Source organism: Carassius auratus, chromosome 28 (genome assembly GCF_003368295.1).
Source record: "Carassius auratus strain Wakin chromosome 28, ASM336829v1, whole genome shotgun sequence".
Taxonomy (NCBI): domain Eukaryota; kingdom Metazoa; phylum Chordata; class Actinopteri; order Cypriniformes; family Cyprinidae; genus Carassius; species Carassius auratus.
The window spans coordinates 17,584,099-17,604,597 of record NC_039270.1 but is presented as its reverse complement, the minus strand read 5'-3'; the positions used below and the strand labels follow the sequence as shown (position 1 = coordinate 17,604,597).

Genomic DNA, 20,499 nt, shown 5'->3' with positions numbered 1-20,499 from the left:
TCAAAACCATCTTTACAGAGCCACATGCCTAAGTTCATTGCCTGGATCACTGAGTTTTCGCCCAAGCCAACAATGAGAGAGTAGTTCAGACATTTCCAGTGCATCATTGGGCGTGCACATGACCGGTTTGAGGAAGATGAACTGAGACTTGTGAGCTAGCTAAAAATATATTTATTGGGTCTGGTATTGATTTTGAGTCAGTTCAAAGCCAGCTGATGTGCAGACATGAGATGAAACATAGCACCCCTGTTTTATTGGTAGAATTCCCAAAGATATGTTCTTGTACGTTGTACATTTTACATGGAAAAGGGGTGATTCATTCCAGAAAAATGTCTTTGGTTACCTTTACTTACATTTTCCAACATTGCTTGTAATCCCTCAGGTGTAGTGCAGATGGTGGTGCACATTAGATAAGCAACAGCTGTGACGATCGGCACTTCCTGTAGCATGACATTCGAACAGCTGCACATAATGTTAATTATGGCTGCTTTTTGCTGACCTCCATTGAGCAGTTTCCGTGAAATTATGCTTTCTGCCGCTCTTAGGGTTTATTTTTTTAACAAAACACAAAAATGTGGCCAATAATGGTTTGCAGTACATTTATATAGTCTTAATTAACAGTCTTAGTCAACTCAAAGGGTGCAGTAACACACTGTGAGCCATGTACTCTTACGTTACCTGCTGTCATCTCTGTGTACAGCTTCAGTGTTTCATGTGCACATTGTTGCTTAGCAACTTCAGTTCCATGCATTGAGGTGGACAAGTGTGCCACAAAAAGCATGATATCACAGCAGGGCTCTGTGAAAGTGAATAGGCCATTTTCAGTAGACCATCTCTTTCTAATTGCTGGAAAAACTGCAATGGTTTGAGTATTACTGGATATTAACAGGATATATTACTGCAAGACATGACAGAGATATAGGAGGAAAAAATGGGCTGATGAATTCTGCTTTAGCTCCTTACTACCATCTCGTGGTATGATTATGCAATGTGGGTGTGGTGAATGGATATACGCAAATAACAGTTTGTCCTCAACCAATAGCCTCAAACTCTATATCAAACATATTTGCTTCTCATTAATGTGTTAACATTATGTAATAATTGTCGCAAGACAAACTTTGATGTTGGCTTGAGAAAAATCTGAAACACAGTAAGTTATCATCACACATAAACATACAACAGCATTTACAATTACATACAATAACAATACTAAAGATGATAATGGAAGTATCATAAAAAAAATACACATGATTACCAATACAGTTTGCATTTAGTCATTTCTTTAATTTATATTTAAATGTAAAAAAAAAAAAAATCCTTAATTCAGTTTGTAGAGTATTCCAATAGTTAATGGCTCTGACTGAAAAAATGTTGTACGCATAACTGTCCAGCAGTCTCCTCTAGTAATGCTCTAGTAACTCTTCCATTATTAACCTTCTGCTTTATAAATTGGCATAATGGAGGAGGTGCATTTAAAATCTTAAATCAAGCAAGCATCAACCAAATATTATAGTTAATAAAGACAGTTATTAATATAGTTAATATAGTATTAGTTAGTTAAAGTTATTATAATTGTAATTAATAAATATCAACAAATTCTTAAACTAAAATGTATTGATGTGAGAAATAAATGATTTCTGAAATGAATGAAGTCCATGCTCAAAACAAGAAAAAATAAATAAACTTAATTCAAGTTTATCTTGCTTACCCCAAATGTTTTTCTTGTTGATATTGATCAATCAGAAAACAAGACTTAATATCAATTGTTTTCTCGTTTACATGTGTCTTGATTTAAGAAGTTTTATTTGTTTAATTTTTTTTTTTTTTTTTTTTGCAGTCCAGAGACGATCTGTAGAAATTGTGTTCTGAGATTACTACCAATAACAATGTACCAGATATAAAACCAAACGTGCCTCGCTGAATCTAATGAGTGAAAGGGAAACTTGAACGAGATGTTTTTCAGTTAAACAGCACTGAAATGCTGCCTTCGTGGCTTTCTTTTCTCTATGTTTGAAGCTCTTCTTCGTTTTTCTCCATTTCAAACACATCCTGTAGTCACTAGGAAACCACGTTTCTATTCTGCACAAGTGAAGTTTAAGTGAAATTTCACATTCAAATTTTTACTTTTTCCTGCTTAACCTACACTTGCCAAACAGGTGAACGAACAACCTTTAGAGTTATTTTTAGTAAGTCCATGTTTCTGCCATTTTGCGTGAAGGCACCATGGGAAATGTATTTGCTTCGGCCTTTGCACTCACAACAATAGAGCTGCAGTTATATCTATCAACCGGCAGATGGAGAAGCCTCCGTGTGCACCGCGGTGAAGGGAAGAGCAGAGAAATAGATGGGAGGGTCAGGCCGCTGCCTTTCAGTTTCAAACACAGTGCATTTCAAACCTGTGCATGGACATACACTGAACGGTGAAAGTAGTGTTTGTTTGCGGACTCTTCCCGTGTTAGACGGGTCATGCTGTCTTCGCGAAGGTAATGAGCCGCAAAGCCCTCGGGTCTCGGCTGAGCAGCGCCCAAAAACTGCAGCGAAACTGGAATGACTGGCAGCCCAGGTCAGTAGCGCACCACGCCGCCGAACACTCGCACTACAGACCGAGGCTTCAGCTAGGCCTTGCTCTCCTGGGCCTCTTTTTCTCCACGTGAGGAGTAATTCCTGAGCATTCATCTCACATCACGTCGCACGATAATGAGGTTGAGCTCTAGTCTTTGGGAATAGTTAAACCGACAAGTGTCAAGCGCTCATGATTGTATTTGTCAGGCTGGTTAGCAAGATGTTAGCATGAGCTAACTCACAAACAATCGGCGAACACTGGCGATATTAAAGTTAACATGTTTGCGTTTGTTCGCTAGCTTTGGTCTGTAGACTGAGTAAAAGCATGAGTGTAACGGCATGGATTTGTGTGTTTTGACAAACGCGCGGATGTGTCGTGGCGTTCATTTGTGGTTTGTGAGGGGAAACGCGTGTGGTCTAACACGTTTAGCCACAAGCTGCATAGCATGGGTAGTTTTCAACATTTGCGATTAAGTTAGTAAGTTAGTCGATTTACGCTTTATGTAGATTGGAGACATACGGGTTAATATCCGTCTCATACTGATTTAATGCTTTTTGAACTCCTCCTGTAAAGCTCATATCATTTTCGACGCTCATGTCACTTTGCTAACCCGCTCCATTATTTTCGTTGTGCGGCTTGACTGAGAGGCGGATTCCCAATTTTCAAGCTTTATGATCTTATTTGTAATTTTAAACCGCTTTAATTTGGACGTTTTCATAGTTTAAACAGATGAAGCTTGGACTGAATGTCAAAGGCAGGCGAGTGTGTCTGTGTTAGTCTGGAAAGCTTATGAATTGGCAGCGAGAACTTTGAACTTCGAGAGCGAGAGCTGCATGGTTAATTCTTTTGAGTTAAATCTAGTCTCATAATCCAATTGTCGATGTCCATTCAGTAACTTTGAAACAAATACTTTTTTTTTTTTTTACTATTTATTTAGGATGAAACTTCACAGTTTTGAGATGAGTTGCATTATTTGAAACCATGTTGAGAAATGAAACCTCTTGTCCATAAGTCCTGGGTGCAGATGCAGTTTTAATGAATATGCAGGGAAGATTAATCAATTGTGCTGATTTTGTATCTTTGTCGATTTAATGGTTCAAATTTTCAGTACTAATACTTTATGCCATTTTATAAAAGGTCTGTTTATTTAATGTTCGGGAGGTGATGTAAATTATCAACTTTACATTTCTGTGAACTGTTAGAGTTCAAAATGTAGTTTAATTAGGATTATTAAAGTTATAGTTCACTCAAAAAAATAAAATTTATGTCATGTCATTAAGTTCACATGTTCCAATTAAACAAGAAACAAATGTTTAAAAAAAAACTTGCAAAATCGCCTTCTATTGTGGCAAGTCTAGAAAGAGGTTAACATTCAACCTGTTTTTTTTTTTTTTCATCAGTAATTTGTGATTGAATTTTGTGAACAGGAGTTCCTCTTTTGCTATGTTATAAACCGGGCTTCGGGTGATTTCAACTTGTTGTAACATTTTTCAAGAAAAGATAACTGTCAGTTTTGCTTACATAGGCCTACATCTACAGAACTTTTTTAAGTTTTAAGACTAAAACAAAAGACGGATTCATTGTTTTTCTTAATTAAAAAAAAACACAAAAACAATAAAACGGTAAAATACAATGTCAAACTAACATACAAAATGTTTATTTAAAAAATAAAAAATATTAAGGCATGTCATATACCACATGCTGAACTTTATACCAACTAATCAATTGTGGATAATGGTGTTCCTTTTAGCTTTTTTGCCGGGTTTTCCAGTAGTGGGCGGGACTAATGAGCAAACAGCAATCTCATTAACTGGCGCTCTGCTATAGAGCATCACAGCCGGTGCCGAAAGTAAAAATTCAATACAATTTCTGCATTGACATTTGGGGTATAAGCCATAAAAACGTAACCATACATGGTAGACTTAAAACCAGCTACGGCTGTGCTAAGTGATAGTATATGCTTATATAAACGCCAAAGGTTCATGGGGAACTAACCTTGTTTTGAGAGAAATGCCTTTTATTCACGATGTCTTGGATAAGTACTTCATTACCCACAATCCTGAACAATCCCACAGTGATGCATCTGATTGGTGGAACTCGTATAGCCATCTGGTTAAATCCCGCGATGGTCCGTGAAGACTGAAGATCATTAATAAAAATAAATAAATAAAATAAAAACTGGTTGTGTTTTTGCTAGAGATGTTCCGATACCCTTTTTCTCTTCCCGATACCGATTCCGATACCTGGGCTCAGGGTATCGGCCGATACCGAGTACTGATCCGATACCTGGGTGTATATCTGTATATACAGCTGTATATACTACTAGCCCTGTGTAAATTGCTAGAATTTTTTTATGGTGTGCTTCAGACAGATCCCTCAATAAAACATGAACAAATACATGGTGAACTACTGTATTTATTACAGTATTTTTATTATCTAACATGAATTTGACAGTATTATTTATTTTCTTATGCAAAAAAGAACTTCAAATGCAGCCAAAAATCTAACACCGCAAACTAAAAAAGGTATTTAAGTTTTACAATATAACTGTATAAAAAAACTGCAACAAATAAGTCTAGGAATATAAAAAAAGATCTATTAATCAGATAATCTCTAACAAGTAAAAAACAAGTAAAAAACAAGCAACCATCTAGGCATAATTATTATTATTATAGAGATGTATTATTATTACTGTAGGCTACAACAGTAGCTTTATATATTGTCAATTTACTCATGTAAACCAAACATTTATTTTAATGGGCTGCCATGAAGATCTTTGAGTGTCTGTGTTTATGATATGACAGTATTCTCAAATGAAACGGTAAATTCTCATGAAGTGACGGTTTATGCGTTCGTGTCCTCATGACACACAGCAGAGACTACAAAACAGCGAGCTCTCGCGCATCTGTGCCAGTCACCCACAGAGATGTAGATTTTGCGGGAGTAATATTTAAATAGTATTTTGCAGTTTAATATTCACAGACACTAGTATATATTCGGCTACTGTCTGGAGCCCTGCGCTTTGACTTACACGGAAGCGACTGAACGCAGTTGCCGGTACTGAATATACTCGAGAGTCTGTAACTACCGGTACTACAGAGACATACTGCTAACCACTGATCTATAATATAGTAGCGGCTTCACTGTCTTTTGGCAGTTTAGAATGTGATGAGTGATCCAGTCATATATAGATAAGGGCTGCTAACGCGTTTTCATTTCTTCTTCGCTGCTCTAAACAGGGGTTGCTTGTGGCAACACAGCACAACTTCCTGTGTTTTCAATGCATTTTGAGCAGCGAAGAAGAACCGTGCAGCGGTTAGGCAAAGCTTGCGGTCATAACTAGGTCTTTTTTAAGAAAATGGTATCGGATCGGTATATGGGTTCATGTACTCGCCGATGCCGATGCCAGAATTTGTTGTGGTATCGGAGATATTTCCGATACTAGTATCGGAATCGGAACAACTCTAGTTTTTGCACGGTAGACTTATCAGTGCAGTCATGATCTCCTTGGCTGCCATGATGGCTTTTTTCAGGGAGGAAAAAAAAAAGTGTTCAAAGAGGTGAAAACCACTTCAGATGGAAGTGGTTGGTAACGTTAGTTAGCATGAGGTTGGTAACGTTAGTTAGCATTATCATCCACTTTAGCTAGGCTACTGTAGCCTTTTTATAATTTTTAAAAGCATTTTATAATGCCACTGTCAACAATATTTAGCCTAGGCATACCTTTTTGTGCATTTACTGAACATTTGTGTAATGGTCAACTGAGCGGTGATTGCAGTCAGGTACAAAGCACTGCACCATTGCTGACGTTATCGTTAACCGCTTTCACGCACACAATATATAAAATACACGATATATATAAAGATCAATACACAATACCTATATAAAACACTATTTATTTACACAATACTGAAAGAATTGCTATTACTGGACATTCACTATATAAAATAAAATTCACTGGAGAAAAAAGTTTGCGCAGGCGTCAACAGATTTGGAAGTCGCTCAAAAGGCTCGTTCGTGGTTGTGGCTTCAGTCGTATTCAGTGAGGCACCGTGGTTTATCGGATGAGTAGTTCCTTCGCTCGGAAATGAAAATATGTACACAGTCTTGTACCTTTGACTTTTTTTGGATTTTCTCTTAATTTTTTCACTCTAAATGATTTGTATGCTTATGAGTTCAGCCGTAGCTGGTTATCCTCACACATGCTCTAAAACTCTTTAGATACGGATTCATCTGAAAGTCTATGGGAGAAATGAATGGGAAATTTACTTCCGGCACCAAAGCTCTCTCGGGCTGTGGGCAGGACTGTGATGCTCTATTATCATCCCTGTTTCGATTTCAGCAAATCAATTCAAGCGAACACACACAACCTGATTAATATTCATGAATCCTGCAGCTCATTGTTCCTTAACGCATTTTATATGGTTCTTATTAGTAGAATCCGTGTCATTATTATCTTATCAGTATTTTTGTTAATTTTTCCACAATTCTTTTATACAGAAACACTGAATGACCAAAAAAGCAGCACCACCAGTCTGAAGTTTAGTTAAAATGACTAGTATGCATTCACACTTGGTTATCAAGTTTTAATTGACTCACACTGATGTTAAGAGCATACTTTCATACATTTAAAAAAATACCTTTTTAAAAACATTTATTATAGTCTGGCGAGTAAACTAAAAAATGTACTAGCCAATGGCGATTCAATTAACATTTTTATAAAACATTTGAAATTTGACAAATTAAAATGATAGTTTTGACTGTATTTTTTTTATCAAATAAATATAGCCTTGCTGGGCAGAAGAGACTTCTTTCAAAAACCTTACAAAATCTTACCGATAGTGCCTTTTGAAAGTGTTTGTAAACTAATTGAGGTGTTTGGTGTTTTATGCATATGATGTCATCAGAGTAAACACCAACCTTTAGCATGCTGACATCAACGGAGGCTGTAGCCACCACTGAAGGTATATTGAATGTTTTTCAGAGGCGAAAGTCTGTCAGCCAGCCAGGACGGTGTGAAGAGCAGTGTCTCTAGAGAGCGTGGTTCAGAAGTTCTTTTCGACATTCTGCCCTCTGAACAGCCTGGCACCCCACCACTGCACAATGAAGCCTTCTCTGCCACAGATGTACACGAAGACGGAGGTGTGTGCTTCATCTGGCCCTTTGTTTAACCTGGCTTTAATCAGCTGGATTATGTCCGCCAGTTATTATTACTATTTCCACCTGCATTGTGTCATTCTGCTGAGGATTTGTTGATTATTTGATTCCTCTTCTGTGTGTCACACTGGTTAAGGTTTCGGTTTCTAAAAATAGAAAGAGAAAGTAATGTCAGAAAGTTTTTTTTTTTTTTTTGGGAATGTCCCAGAGGTTCCTTGTGTGAATAAATTAACATAGTTTTTTTTTAAATGAGTGTAATATATTTGTTCCATTGTTTGTTTGCTTTATTTTTAATAGAGAAAAATGTTATAAAATAAATAGTTAGACCTAGATTATACCATATACATTTTGCCCTGCTTATGAAAATAGAACCTACCTTAGTGACACAATGTTCTAACATTTGATTTATGCTTTTAATGTCTCGTGTGGTGTTTTTTTTTCCAGGAATTTCAGATTCTAAATGTTATTCCTTTACTGACAGTATTCCTGCTTTCTAGGTGGATATGACGCTGATGGAGGCCTCTCTGAAAATACTTATGGTTGGAAGTCGCTGGGGCAAGAGTTGAGAATCAATGATGTGACTACTGATATAACCACTTTTCAGCATGGAAACCGTGCTTTAGCTGCAAAGGACATGAGGAAATCACAGGGTACATTCACCTTTCAGTGCTCATACATTGTTTGTTTGGGATGAATTGCCTTGGATCTTAGGTGGGTCTGTTAAATTCATTTATTTACTAGCATCACTTTCTCTTTTATGTCCCAGACCGACCGTTGGCTCACTCTGAGGAGTCTCGTCTGGCCAATCTTCTGCGGAGAGCGTCACGGGAAGATGACCGGGAACGCAGACTGGCCACTATGAAACAAATGAGGGAGTTCATTGTGCACTCTGAAAATAAAGTGGTATGGTCTGACATGCTCAGGTGGATTTTTGTGTATATAGAATAAAATTGTTTTTAATCTGTATTGTTTGCATTCATACATTACAGGTCCTAGTGAAACAGTTGGATTCCATTTTGAGCACCCTGAATGACATTTTAAATGAGAGGTATGACTGCACAGCCTATTTTTAACACAGTGGGGGGGGGGGGGGGGGGGGGTATCAGGATTCACTCCACTGAGGGTGTATTTAGCACTTCATTGTTCAAGAAGTATTATGAACACCTTACTGAGTCCTAGTCATAAACAATTTAACCAGCCATTATTACATTTCGCCATAACTGAATTTTTTTTTGCCCACTAGTATGGGATTTTTAATTTATATAATTATCAGGTTGGAGTTTACTTTGGGCGCATAGTGGCTGCAAAGTGAGCGTTCACAAGCACACTTCTGAAACCTTAATGGATGCACATGAGAGGGCTATTGTAAGTTTACAAGACCACAAGTCCACATGAAGTGTGCCATTAGGGTAAGGGCCATTAATATCCTGGGTTATTTTGGCCATGATAATTGTGCAGTGAAAATCTGGCCAAATTTCCACTCAAATTTATGTGTAATATCTATTTATTTAAATGTGTATATATAAAAGCAGGGTAGTGTACAGTCAACGGGTAATTATTGCATAATAAATCCATGCAGTACCTGATGACACGTTTCTGTTTGGCCTTACAGTAGTAAGCTCCTGCAGGAGCTCAGGCAGGAGGCCGCGAGCTGCCTGGGATTGCTCTGTGCCTCCCTCAGTTATGAAGCAGAGCGGATCTTCAAGTGGATGTTCCTCAAGTTCAGTGGGTCCACAAAGGACGAGGTGAAGCTTCTGTACCTGGTGGCAGTGCACAAGGCACTTGAAACGGCAGGGGAGAAGAAGGCTTTTTCATCTGTAATGCAGGTATTTTTACTGCTTCATTGCTAAATCTTGGATTACCCTTCTGTATAATCTTTTTCTGGGGCTGAAATGTTTTACCCCTTTGTCATTCAGTTGGTGATGAGCAGCCTTCAGTCTATCTTGGAGAACTTGGACACACCAGAGCTGTTGTGCCAAAGTGTAAAATGCATTTTACTGTTGGCCCGGTGTTATCCACACATATTCAGCACCAACTTCAGAGTAAGCAGCACTAGCAGTCTTAAATGTACAATTTTTTAAAGCAAAGAAATTGTAAATGAACTCCTGCTTTTGTTTTTTCAGGACACAGTGGATATCCTAGTAGGTTGGCATATAGACCACACACAGAAACAGTCTCTAACTCAACAAGTGTCTGGTACGATTTGTTTTATATTGAGTATCATTTCCCTTTCTGGGGAAATTACCCGTCTGACCTGTCTCTGTTTATATCTTTCTAGGCTGGTTACAGAGTCTGGAGCAGTTTTGGGTCGCAGATTTGACCTTTTCAACCACATTATTGGGTCAGTTTTTGGAAGATATGGAGGCGTATGCTGAGGTAACATGAATTGTTTTAATTTGGTGTCTGATAGGCCATTTATTAGGAGATTCCTGAGGTGCTAATGTTCTTTACTTCACAGGATTTGAGTCATGGTGTATCTGGGGAATCAGGAGATGAGGACATTCCCCCTCCCACGGTCTCCCTGCCAAAACTGGCAGCCCTGTTGAGAGTTTTTAGCACAGTTGTGCACAGCATCGGAGAACGCTTTAACCCTATCAGAGGTCCTCCGATCACAGAAGCATACGTCACTGATGTTAGTATCCAACACGCATGGCCTCTGCTTCAAATATCAGTGTTACTGCAAGACAAAAAGAGAAACTGCTGTCATTTATAGATCAACAGACACTTTACACAAGTCCTTTACCGATCTGATGTAAATCGTTTGCATTTCCTGGCTCACAGGTTCTGAACCGTGTTTTAGCCTGTGTCACCACAGCTAAGCAGGTGTTCTTCTCGGAGGCAGTGCTGACAGCGGGAAATGAGTGTGTGTGTGTCCTGCTGGTGAGCACGGATTTGGGCAACCAGCTGATTGATGCTGTAATCTCTTACGGCCTGGACCAGCTGGACAGCTGCCAGAGCTGCGGACCAGAGTACAGCATGTCCGTCCTCACCCTGCTTACGCTGGTAGGACTTGACTTGATTAATCCAATAACCGACAGACTGGAGTAGAGACTTGCGTAAATAAATGTAGTACACTCTTTGGCCTGGTCACTATTGTTTTTGTCTTTACAATACTTTTTCACACGCTTGGTCTTTTTAAATTAGTTTTTATGTGTGTGTGATTGTAGATTGTTGACCAGATAAACACCAGCATCCCGGCTGCTTTTGTGGAGAAGTTGCTGGCCCCAAATTCCCAACTCTTGGAGCTGCGTTTCCACAGAGAAAGAGAAGTACGATCAGTAACCTCAATTGTTATCAATTCAGCAGACAAAACAGATATGGGTTAAGGCTTTTTTTATTTGTGTCCCAGGTGATGGCAGCTGCACATGGAGTGTATCATGCTGTGCTGAGCCTAAAGAACATCCCTACCCTGGAGGCAGCTTATAAACTGGTCTTGGGCGAGATGGGCTGTGTGCTGAACAGTTTGCTCAGCCCTCTGGGTTTGCCTGCTGCCTGTCCTAACATACAACACCCTGCCTTCAGCCAGCTGCAGTTCAGCCCGGAGAGAGCAGAGTTTATCCTTCTCTTCGACCTCAGTGCTCTCACCACCATTGGCAACACCAAGAACTCCCTCATCGGGGTCAGCATTAATTCATACTTGGCTCTGTGAAAGCATTTTTTGCAGTCATACAAGAAAATGTGTGAAAGAGAAGAGAGTAATAACACATATTTTGCCTGTGTTACAGATGTGGGCTTTGTCCCCTACTGTGTTTGCCCTGCTCAGTCAGAATCTGGTTGTAGTTCACTCTGACTTGGCAGTTCATCACCCTGCTGTCCAGTATGCAGTGCTCTACACTCTCTATTCCCACTGCACCAGGTAACAATGCCACTTAACTTTAACTGGATTATGCTTCTTGAAAAATGTTCAGGGTTTCCACAGTCATAGTGTTTTCCAGGTCATCGTATTATTATAATATAGCATATCATATTGATGATATATATTTATGTTATATACACTGTCGATTAAACGTTAAAATTATATTCAATTTCAAAAATATGCTGTACTTCTGAAGTTTCTGTTCATTTAAAATGGTTTCCACAAAAAAAAATATATATATATACACACACACACACACACGTCATAAAATTTGACAATGATAATAAGAAATGTTTCTTGAGCACTGAATCATATTAGAATAATTTCTGAAGGAATATGTGAAAATGTAAATTTACATTATATTAGAATATATAAGATTGTAATAGAAAAATAAAAGGCTTCTAAAATTGTAGTACCATTTCACAATATTTCTGTTTTACTGTCTGATTATTAACTGCATTTGTCTGAATGAAAAATATATTAAATTAAAACCACAAATGTATTGGCCGAACACAGTGAGAGAAATGCAGAACCACACTGACGTGTTTGACAAGTGGCAGTGTGTTTTCATGAATTATGCAGTGCTATATGGTTTTATCATTCTATTTCTTGCGGTGTACATAAAACTGTCAAAGAAACACAGTCATTTACTCGATTTGAGCCTCTCGCTGCAGGTGTGATAACTGATAAACCGCTGCCGATCTCTCTTTATTTCTCCCAAGACATGATCACTTCATCTCAAGCAGCCTGAGCTCTTCGTCTCCATCTCTTTTCGACGGGGCTGTCATCAGCACAGTTACCACGGCAACCAAAAGGCACTTCAGCACGCTCCTTAATTTGCTGGGTATGCTGCTCAGCAAGGATCATCTCAACCCTGAGGCGAGGTACAGAGCTCACACTGCCTGTCTCTGTCTATAATGAGGCCTGTTGTGATGTATTAATCTGAACCACTCGCTCTTTCAGCTGCTGTGATCACTTAAACGGTGACAGGTGTAATCGCACCTTTCTTTTTAATTCCTTACTTGTATGCATATCTGCTTAGTATTTAATTTTTATGAAATTAGTGAATCTACAGTGGGTTCCAAACATGCTAAACAGAAGTGTTTTCAATATTCAAATGTAGTGCCATAATAGTTTAAAATAAAAGTTGAATTTAGATTGTTTACATGAACTGGAATATTTATCCACATAAATCTCATTTAGCCTATTTCTAGTGTTTATGTTGGAATTAGATTAGATCTGATTTCTATCGGGTCTCAGCCTGCACTGTTAATAATTCCTTTTAATATTTATTTTGTCTTTAACTTTTTTAGGCGGCTGTTACTCACCTGGTCATTAGAGGTGTGTCTGATGATGAAGAAATCTGAAACCTACTCCCCTCTGTTCTCACTCCCATCCTTCCTCAAATTCTGCAAAGGCTTACTGGCAAATTGTGAGTTAATCTCTGTTGTTATTTCTGGATTTTTAGTTCAGAAAGGTGAAGCAATGCTATAAAGATCAACAAATAATGGGTTTGGATAATAAACTGGTGACCAAGTGCACAGACGTTTTAACGTGTCTGTTTTCTTCAATGTAGCTTTGAATGAAGACCCCACCGTATGTCTGCAGGCATGTAACAGTCTTCAGGTTGTGTCATCTTCCTTGACCAGCGAGCTCCTCCAGAGGTAATCACACATCCTCTGCTTGTTAGACACTGTCTTCCTGCAGGAACATTCATTAGTGCTGCAACTCTTGGGGGCGGAGGTAAAAACATCTAGTTTGATCAGCACTGATTCGTTGTTCTTTCTCTGTGCAGGTGCGTGGACGTGTGCAGAGTTCAGCTGGTCCACTCAGCAGTCCGAGTCCGGCAGGCCTTTGGGAAATTGCTGAGATCTGTTCCCATGCACGTTGCATTGAGGTTTGCAAGACTCTCGTTTTCACCCGTCTTGAATTCACACAATAGTTTTTCCTCCAGCTGTAGGTGATGTGATGGTAATTGTCACGGCTTGTCTCCTAGCAGTGCCCGCGGTCACTCTGAGATTAAGGAGATTTCTCTGGCCATCCGCCGACACATGAGCAAAGTGCCTAGCAACACATTCCACCCACAGGACTTCTCTGACCTCATTGGGTTTATTCTATATGGAACTGTCCACCGTGGCGGGTGAGTTGCTTCATTTCTTTATTCTCACCTTGGTCGAGAACACATTGGACATATTTGTTCATTTGAGTATATGTCATGTAGAAGATCTACAGCTGAAATGAGAGCAGTTTGCAGGGGTGCTGTGAGTCATTATCTTTGGGGTTATTTATTAGATATTCATTGTTTCGTACGCAGTAAGGAGCCCTGGTTGGAGCGGCTGTACCACAGCTGTCAGCGGCTGGAGAAGAAAGACTCCGCCATGGTCCCCCGTGCGCTGCTGAAGACCGAGGCGGTGCTGTGGCAGTGGGCGGTTTGGGAAGCCGCTCAGTTCACTGTTCTCTCTAAACTCCGGACCCCTCTGGGACGAGCCCAGGATACTTTTCAGACCATAGAGGGTTAGTGAGTTATCCATTTAGGAATGTGACTTGTCAAAACATTCCAATATTTCTTAAAGGAATAGTTTGCCTAATTTAAGTTTTGAAACTATTCACTCACCTCATGTCGTTCAAAATTTGTATGACTTTATTTTGTCATTCTAGATACTTGTGAATTAGGGATGTCAATGATTAATCTGATCGATTAATTGTCGATAGGAGATGCAATCGATTAAAGCCATCGATAGTCGGTTAACCTATTTAATGTTGGGCTGTGTGCAGCTCATGCGCAAAACACGTGCGAGCGGCTGTGAGTAATGTAACTGCATCATTCATTCATAATGTACAAATTAAGCTTTTAAAGTGATTTAACCCCTTTACGTGCAAACATCGCTGACGGCCCCAGTTTATTATTGTTTCACTTTCACAGCACATTAAACATCACTGCCTTACTTCATCTGGACAAACTGTGCATCAATGGAAAGTTTAAAGACTCAAGCTTCGATATTTGACCAATATTTTGATAAAACGTTGCAGTGACAGATATTTTGTGATTTATGTCAGGAGTGCAAAATAATAAATCCGTATTATGCCACATTTTGAATAGAAATTCACAACTCACTCATATTCAGTCACGTCAGCAGCGGTTTATTTGTGTTCACAAAGACTCACTGAACAGCTTCAATAAGGATTTTTAAACCAAAGATGCATATCTGCGGAGATATATGGATATATTTACTGATGTTTACTTCATATTTCTTCAGACAGAATCGTCATTTCTATTCATTTTCCACGGATTTACGCGATCAGATGATAAACAGCCTCTCCCAGCGATCTGTGTGTGCGTGCAGTAGTCACAGCTCGTGCGGTGTGTGACTCAGACTCTGATTGGGTCTTTCAAACATCAATCTTAGAGTTTCATATCTGGACACCGCCCCATCGTGTCACATGCTTCCTGCACACTTCCTGGTAGTTATCTGGCCAAAACAACACTGAAACACCTCTGTACACACAAAATATCTGAATAATAAACCCGCGATTACGATAGTAAAGCTTGGTATGAGAATTTCTTGAGATCTGGGGCGTTTTTATAAAAAAAAATCGAAAATGTACATCGGAAATGCTAACTTGTGCAGCGATGAAAAAGGCTACAAATAACATATTTTTACAACAGTAAACGACCAAATTCCATCCCTGATCGCTAAAGGAAGTTATTATAAACACTCGATCGGGGTTTAAAGTGAGTTTTGAGTAAAAGTGTACTAATAATTTCATAAATTGTCAGATGTAGCTTGATGCTAACGTTAGCACCAATGCTACTAATAGCAGGTGCTTTTCTTCTTCATAATGCATTTTTGTCTCAATAATACACGTAAGGTCGTAAGAAAATGTTTTGTTGTATTTTTATAGTAAGACTTTTGATAAATAAGGGCTAAATGCAAAGAGAGACTGAAGTGAGATCGCTGCTTTGTTGCTTTGTAAAGCCTGAAAAACCACAATCAAGGCTAATAAAGGTGGAATAAAAACAAAAGAATAATGATAAAAGAATAATGCAGATAATGTGTCATACTTGGCGGAGGTGTGAAAGAACTGTTTGGTGAGAACAATACAATCATGATTCGGGCAGTTTTCACAGCCAAACACACATATAAAACACACATCAGTGTTTACATGTGAGATCTTACAGAGATGACAAGGGCCATAAATCAATCTGATTAGCCTTCTCTAAAAACACACATGACATGGCCTTAGAAAATATTTCATAAAATTCACCGTTTTACAGATTCGATTATGAAATTTTTTATGAAGTCTTGGAAGACTTGTGGCCTTAGCTACACTGTGTTTTCAAACTCATTTCCTACATCAACATTTTTTTAAATACATTTAAAACATATGTTTGTAATATTTTTATTTTTGTTTTTATGTTTGAGCTTATATATCTCTATTATCATAACAGTCTGAGTGATTCTGATTCCTGAACAGTAAACTTTAAAGTGTCAGCTTTGTGAACAAAGGTTGATTATGTATCTAGTCAGAAAGAATCATGAGCAGAAACCTTTTTATTTTGGGTATGTAATTTCGGTCTCCATGTCAAAAAAGGGGGGTTACTAGTAAGGGGTTAAACTTTAAAAGTACATTAAAATAGAAACAACACAAAGTTCTTCAACATGGAAAGCAATAGAAATGTAGTAACTAAGTAATTCGGCAGATAATTATTTCGTATCGTGGCCAGGGCTGCGGGACACAGGACAGATAGTCTATTCATTCCTGCAACTTGTTAATTCGTTCCTACGACTTATTAATTTGTGGCAACTGTCACGGTTTCATTATTTTTTTTTCCCCTAACCCGTAATTTAACTGAATTGAGGGAATAAATTAATTTAAAACAAGTGTTTTTTAAATTCTTAATTCATTACAAAATGGGATGCTTTAAGGAATTGATGAAAAATGGGATGCTTTAAAGAAAATGCATAGCCTTTGTAAGTAATATGCCTAAAATTAAAAATAACCATTTGTTTTCATTAAAAAAAAGTCGCTAGCATCATGTAAATGATTGAAAATTGACATCCCTAATGTGAATACATTTTGAAGATTGCTGGGCTACATTTCCCAAAAGCATTGTTAGCCAGACGGGTTGCAAGCCTTGTTAAATTCTCATGGTAATGATGGGATTTGTGACCCTAGTTGCTTTTGGGAAATACACCTAGGTCTCTCTATTCCATGCAATTACATTTAATTTAATGAATAATCTTCTAAAAGGACCTTAATTTAAAATTATTGAAAATAATCAAAGCTGGAACACTTACAGGTTATGAGTGCACAGCACATATATACAGGTGCATCTAAAAAAAAATTGAATGTCATGGAAAAGTTCTTTATTTTTGTTTTGTTTTTAATTCAAAAAGCAAACTTTCTTATATTATAGATTCATTGCACACAAACTGAAATATTTCAAGAGTTTTTGTTGTTGTTGTTCTTGTTTTTTTATTCTGATGATTATGAATTGAAAAATTCAGTATCAGTAAATTTTTCATATTTTCTCAGATCAATCAAAAAACAAACTTTTTCCTTCCAGTCAATGTTCTATGAATATATTTTGATACAGCACTCTGTGAACAGCCAGCCCTTTTAGCAATGACCTTCTGTGGCTTACCCTCCTTGTGGAGGCTGTTGATGATTGTTTTCTGGACAACCGTCAAGTCAGTAGCCTTTCCCATAATTGTGGTTGCATGTTGTAAACTAGCCCAAGAGGCACTCAGTATTTATACTCAAAATTAATCAAACTAATCAAGCTCAAAATGAAATATTCCAATTTTTTGAGATACTGAATTTTTTATTTTCCTAAGATGTAAGTCGTAACCATCAGAATTCAAACCAGAAACCTCTTGAAATATTTCAGTTTGTGTGAAGGGAATCTAGAATATAAGAAAGCTTGCTTTTTTTTTTAATTAAATTACAAAAAATAAAGACCTTTTTGAAGAATTTCTTGAGATGCACCTAAATGTGGTTTGCCACCGTTCACTATTTGTTTACAAAACCGTTATTCCTGTGATTGCAAACCTGAATTTTCACTGGACACGGCAGTCTTCAGTGTCACATCATGCATCAGAAATCTCTCTAATATGCTGATTTAGTGCTCTAGAAACATTTATAAATGTTTTTATCACATTTTTTTCAATGAATTCTTTGCTGAATAAAGAGTTTAAAAGAATAACACTTATTTGAAAGACATTTTCAACATTATAAATGTCTTCAGTGTCACTTTTAATGAATTGAATGCATCTGTGCTGAATAGAAGGATTCATTTTACAACTTAGTAATCCCAAACTTTTGAAAGGGGTTGCGTGTCATGTGATTATGAATCAATATTTTAACCCTGTGCTGGCGTAGGTATGATCCGCAGCCTGGCGGCTCACAGTCTGAACACAGAGCAGGAGTTGAGTCAGTGGAGTGGAGGAGAGAGTGATGAGGGTCACCACACCAATCAGCTCCGCCTGGCTCTGCTTCTGCAGTTCCTGGAAAACCTGGAGAAACTCATGTACAATGCGTATGAAGGCTGTGCTAGCGCTCTCACCGCACCACCAAAGGTCTGTCCTCTCTATATACACAACTAGCCTTCATGTTATCACTATGAAATGCTAGCTTTATCCTTCCAAGGACTTTTAATGGGGTTTCCATTGACATTCCATGTTTTCATCTTCAGCTTTATTTTTTTAATTCGTCTTTGTTCCTTTATTCAGGGCATCAGAACATTTTTCTACACAAACAGACAGACGTGCCAGGACTGGCTAACCAGAATTCGTTTGGCCCTGATGAGGGTGGGCCTTCTCTCAGGTCAGCCAGCAGTCACAGTCCGTCATGGCTTTGACCTGCTCACTGAGATCAAGAACAGTAATGCACAGGTAAGACTTCAAGCAGTGTTGTTCAAAAGAGGCTCCAACAAACATGGAAAATAGGCATTAAGCAAAAAATCCAATGTTTAGTTAAATTCTAAATGTTCCATTGACACAAATTTTTTTGCAATACATTTTACATTTCACACATAAATGATGACTGAAATAGGTTGAAGGCTTGGAACCATAACTCTATTATCTTCCCACCGTTGCTTCTTTATGAGATGTCAGTTATTGTAAGGCACTGGCTCTGCACTATTAGGACTTTAATATCCGAAAACCTTATTTCATTGTGTTTGCTCTGTGCTTGGCCCTGTAGGGGCCAGAAGTGGAGGTGCCAATCACCATGTTGGTGGAGGCGTTGTGTGAGCTGAGATGTCCAGAAGCCATACAAGGTCTGGCAGCCTGGAGTCTGGCCAACAGTGGCAAGAGTCTGGGCTGGCTAGGATCAGTGGCACTGCAGGCCGAGGGAAAGTAAGTGTTCCCTGTTCTGAGAATAATTAACCTACTTTACACCATGCAAATTTGTCTAGTCACTCAGCTCTCATAAAATGTTGCACTGTTCCCAAGGTTTGAGAAGGCAGCGTTAGAGTACCAAGAGCAGCTGTGTGCCATCACCGGGATAGACTGCTCCATTAAAGGCTTTGATCGCTCCCTGTTAAAACTCACTGGCACAAACACCTCCAGCCCAAAACACACCAGCAGTGGTGAGTATTTTGCCGTAAATGTCTCGCATAAATAAAATAAAAAACATTATAAGCCTGAATAGGGGTGAGGTAAAAAAAAATATATATTAATATATTTTGGTTCAGATTGAACCGCTGTGCATCTCAAAGCAACAGACAGTGATGTTTCATTACTAATGAATTAGGTTTTAAATGAATTGTATGAGTGAATGGTTCCGTTAATCATTCATAAAGACAATAGTGACTTGCTTTGTTTCAGAATTTTTGAACAAATGAATGAAGAGGACATACCACCACCTATTAGCAGTTATAGTTTCATATATCGTGTGTTGTTTAGTTTCATTGTTGTCGTTTTGTATTTCCATATTAGTTTTATTTTTAAAACGTTACTCTCATAGTAGTGTTTAAGAAAACTGCAGTATAGATGCGCTGTTCACTTCTGAGCTGCATTATTAAGGCTGTAAATAAACACTTTAGATGCAGCTTTCGTCCACCTCTGCAGTGCAAAGATGCTTTTTGTTGATACTGATTCAGTTTGGCTGGTATAGCTCTATAGTGTCTCAATACTGAGACTGAATTTGTGTAAATGTAAGAATGGACCAAAAAAAGTGAGTTTCCAGAGGATCCCCATGCCTAGCCTTTAATGATATCAGAGCCTCTTGTCCTCTGATCTTTTATTTATTTTTTTTATTTTTTTAACAGGAGATGGAAGGAAAACGGTGTTGTTGAAGTCCAGTGAGTGTTCTCCAGAAGTGCTCAACTTCCTGGCTAATAAGGCCTGTGAGTGTTATGTGTCCCTGAGCGACTGGGAGTCTGTGCAGGAGTGGCAGGCCAGCATGATGAACCTCAAAAAGAACAGCAGCAGTTCCAGTGTCAACCTCAAGACAGACTTTAACTACATCAGGTGTGTAGTAGCAGAACTGTTGACTCTGACTGTAGGAAGGTGAGGAGTTCATGGAGATAATTGTTTTAATCTGTCTGTCCTCCAGAGCTCTGAGTAGGTTTGAGGAGGGGGGTTTCGCAGAGTGCCGTGCCCAGCTGGAATTGCTCCCTGGGGAGGATCATGGCCTTCTGAACTCTACAACTAAGGACAAGATTGGTATGATTATATCCACAGTCATGGAAAACAAAAAGTAGTAGGGTTTCTTTTTCTTCTTGTCAGGCCTGGAAAAGACATGGTAATACAGGAGCAGCAGCATTTTTCACCTATTAATGCTCAGCTCAAATTTTTTTGTAGAAATTAGAAATTGCTTTTTGTAAAGATTATCTTTAAAAATCCTTTAATGATTTGTTTTATATTGGTCAGAACATGTGGAATCCATTTCTGTGAACCGCCATTTGGTGTGGTTT

General features: G+C 38.4%; 1 protein-coding gene across 3 annotated transcripts in view; it reads left to right on the top strand.

Annotated features, from left to right (window-relative positions):
* Positions 1 to 2,301: 2,301 nt before the first annotated feature.
* The window catches only part of LOC113047057 (serine/threonine-protein kinase SMG1-like), a 37,275-nt gene continuing 19,077 nt past the window's right edge, over positions 2,302 to 20,499 (top strand). The window contains exons 1-26 of one of the 3 annotated variants that reach the window (XM_026208307.1): positions 2,302 to 2,563; positions 7,548 to 7,705; positions 8,218 to 8,370; positions 8,487 to 8,623; positions 8,710 to 8,768; positions 9,333 to 9,546; positions 9,637 to 9,762; positions 9,844 to 9,916; positions 9,999 to 10,096; positions 10,179 to 10,352; positions 10,502 to 10,723; positions 10,888 to 10,989; positions 11,070 to 11,339; positions 11,446 to 11,576; positions 12,299 to 12,460; positions 12,890 to 13,008; positions 13,153 to 13,240; positions 13,372 to 13,473; positions 13,573 to 13,716; positions 13,891 to 14,090; positions 17,961 to 18,157; positions 18,311 to 18,472; positions 18,783 to 18,937; positions 19,034 to 19,170; positions 19,852 to 20,053; positions 20,139 to 20,248. In XM_026208307.1, the coding sequence (XP_026064092.1) occupies positions 2,487 to 2,563; positions 7,548 to 7,705; positions 8,218 to 8,370; positions 8,487 to 8,623; positions 8,710 to 8,768; positions 9,333 to 9,546; positions 9,637 to 9,762; positions 9,844 to 9,916; positions 9,999 to 10,096; positions 10,179 to 10,352; positions 10,502 to 10,723; positions 10,888 to 10,989; positions 11,070 to 11,339; positions 11,446 to 11,576; positions 12,299 to 12,460; positions 12,890 to 13,008; positions 13,153 to 13,240; positions 13,372 to 13,473; positions 13,573 to 13,716; positions 13,891 to 14,090; positions 17,961 to 18,157; positions 18,311 to 18,472; positions 18,783 to 18,937; positions 19,034 to 19,170; positions 19,852 to 20,053; positions 20,139 to 20,248 (3,772 nt within the window). In that variant the 5' untranslated portion in view covers positions 2,302 to 2,486. The remainder of the gene's footprint in view (positions 2,564 to 7,547; positions 7,706 to 8,217; positions 8,371 to 8,486; positions 8,624 to 8,709; positions 8,769 to 9,332; positions 9,547 to 9,636; positions 9,763 to 9,843; positions 9,917 to 9,998; positions 10,097 to 10,178; positions 10,353 to 10,501; positions 10,724 to 10,887; positions 10,990 to 11,069; positions 11,340 to 11,445; positions 11,577 to 12,298; positions 12,461 to 12,889; positions 13,009 to 13,152; positions 13,241 to 13,371; positions 13,474 to 13,572; positions 13,717 to 13,890; positions 14,091 to 17,960; positions 18,158 to 18,310; positions 18,473 to 18,782; positions 18,938 to 19,033; positions 19,171 to 19,851; positions 20,054 to 20,138; positions 20,249 to 20,499) is intronic. The other 2 variants (XM_026208308.1, XM_026208309.1) reach the window with 2 other exon arrangements.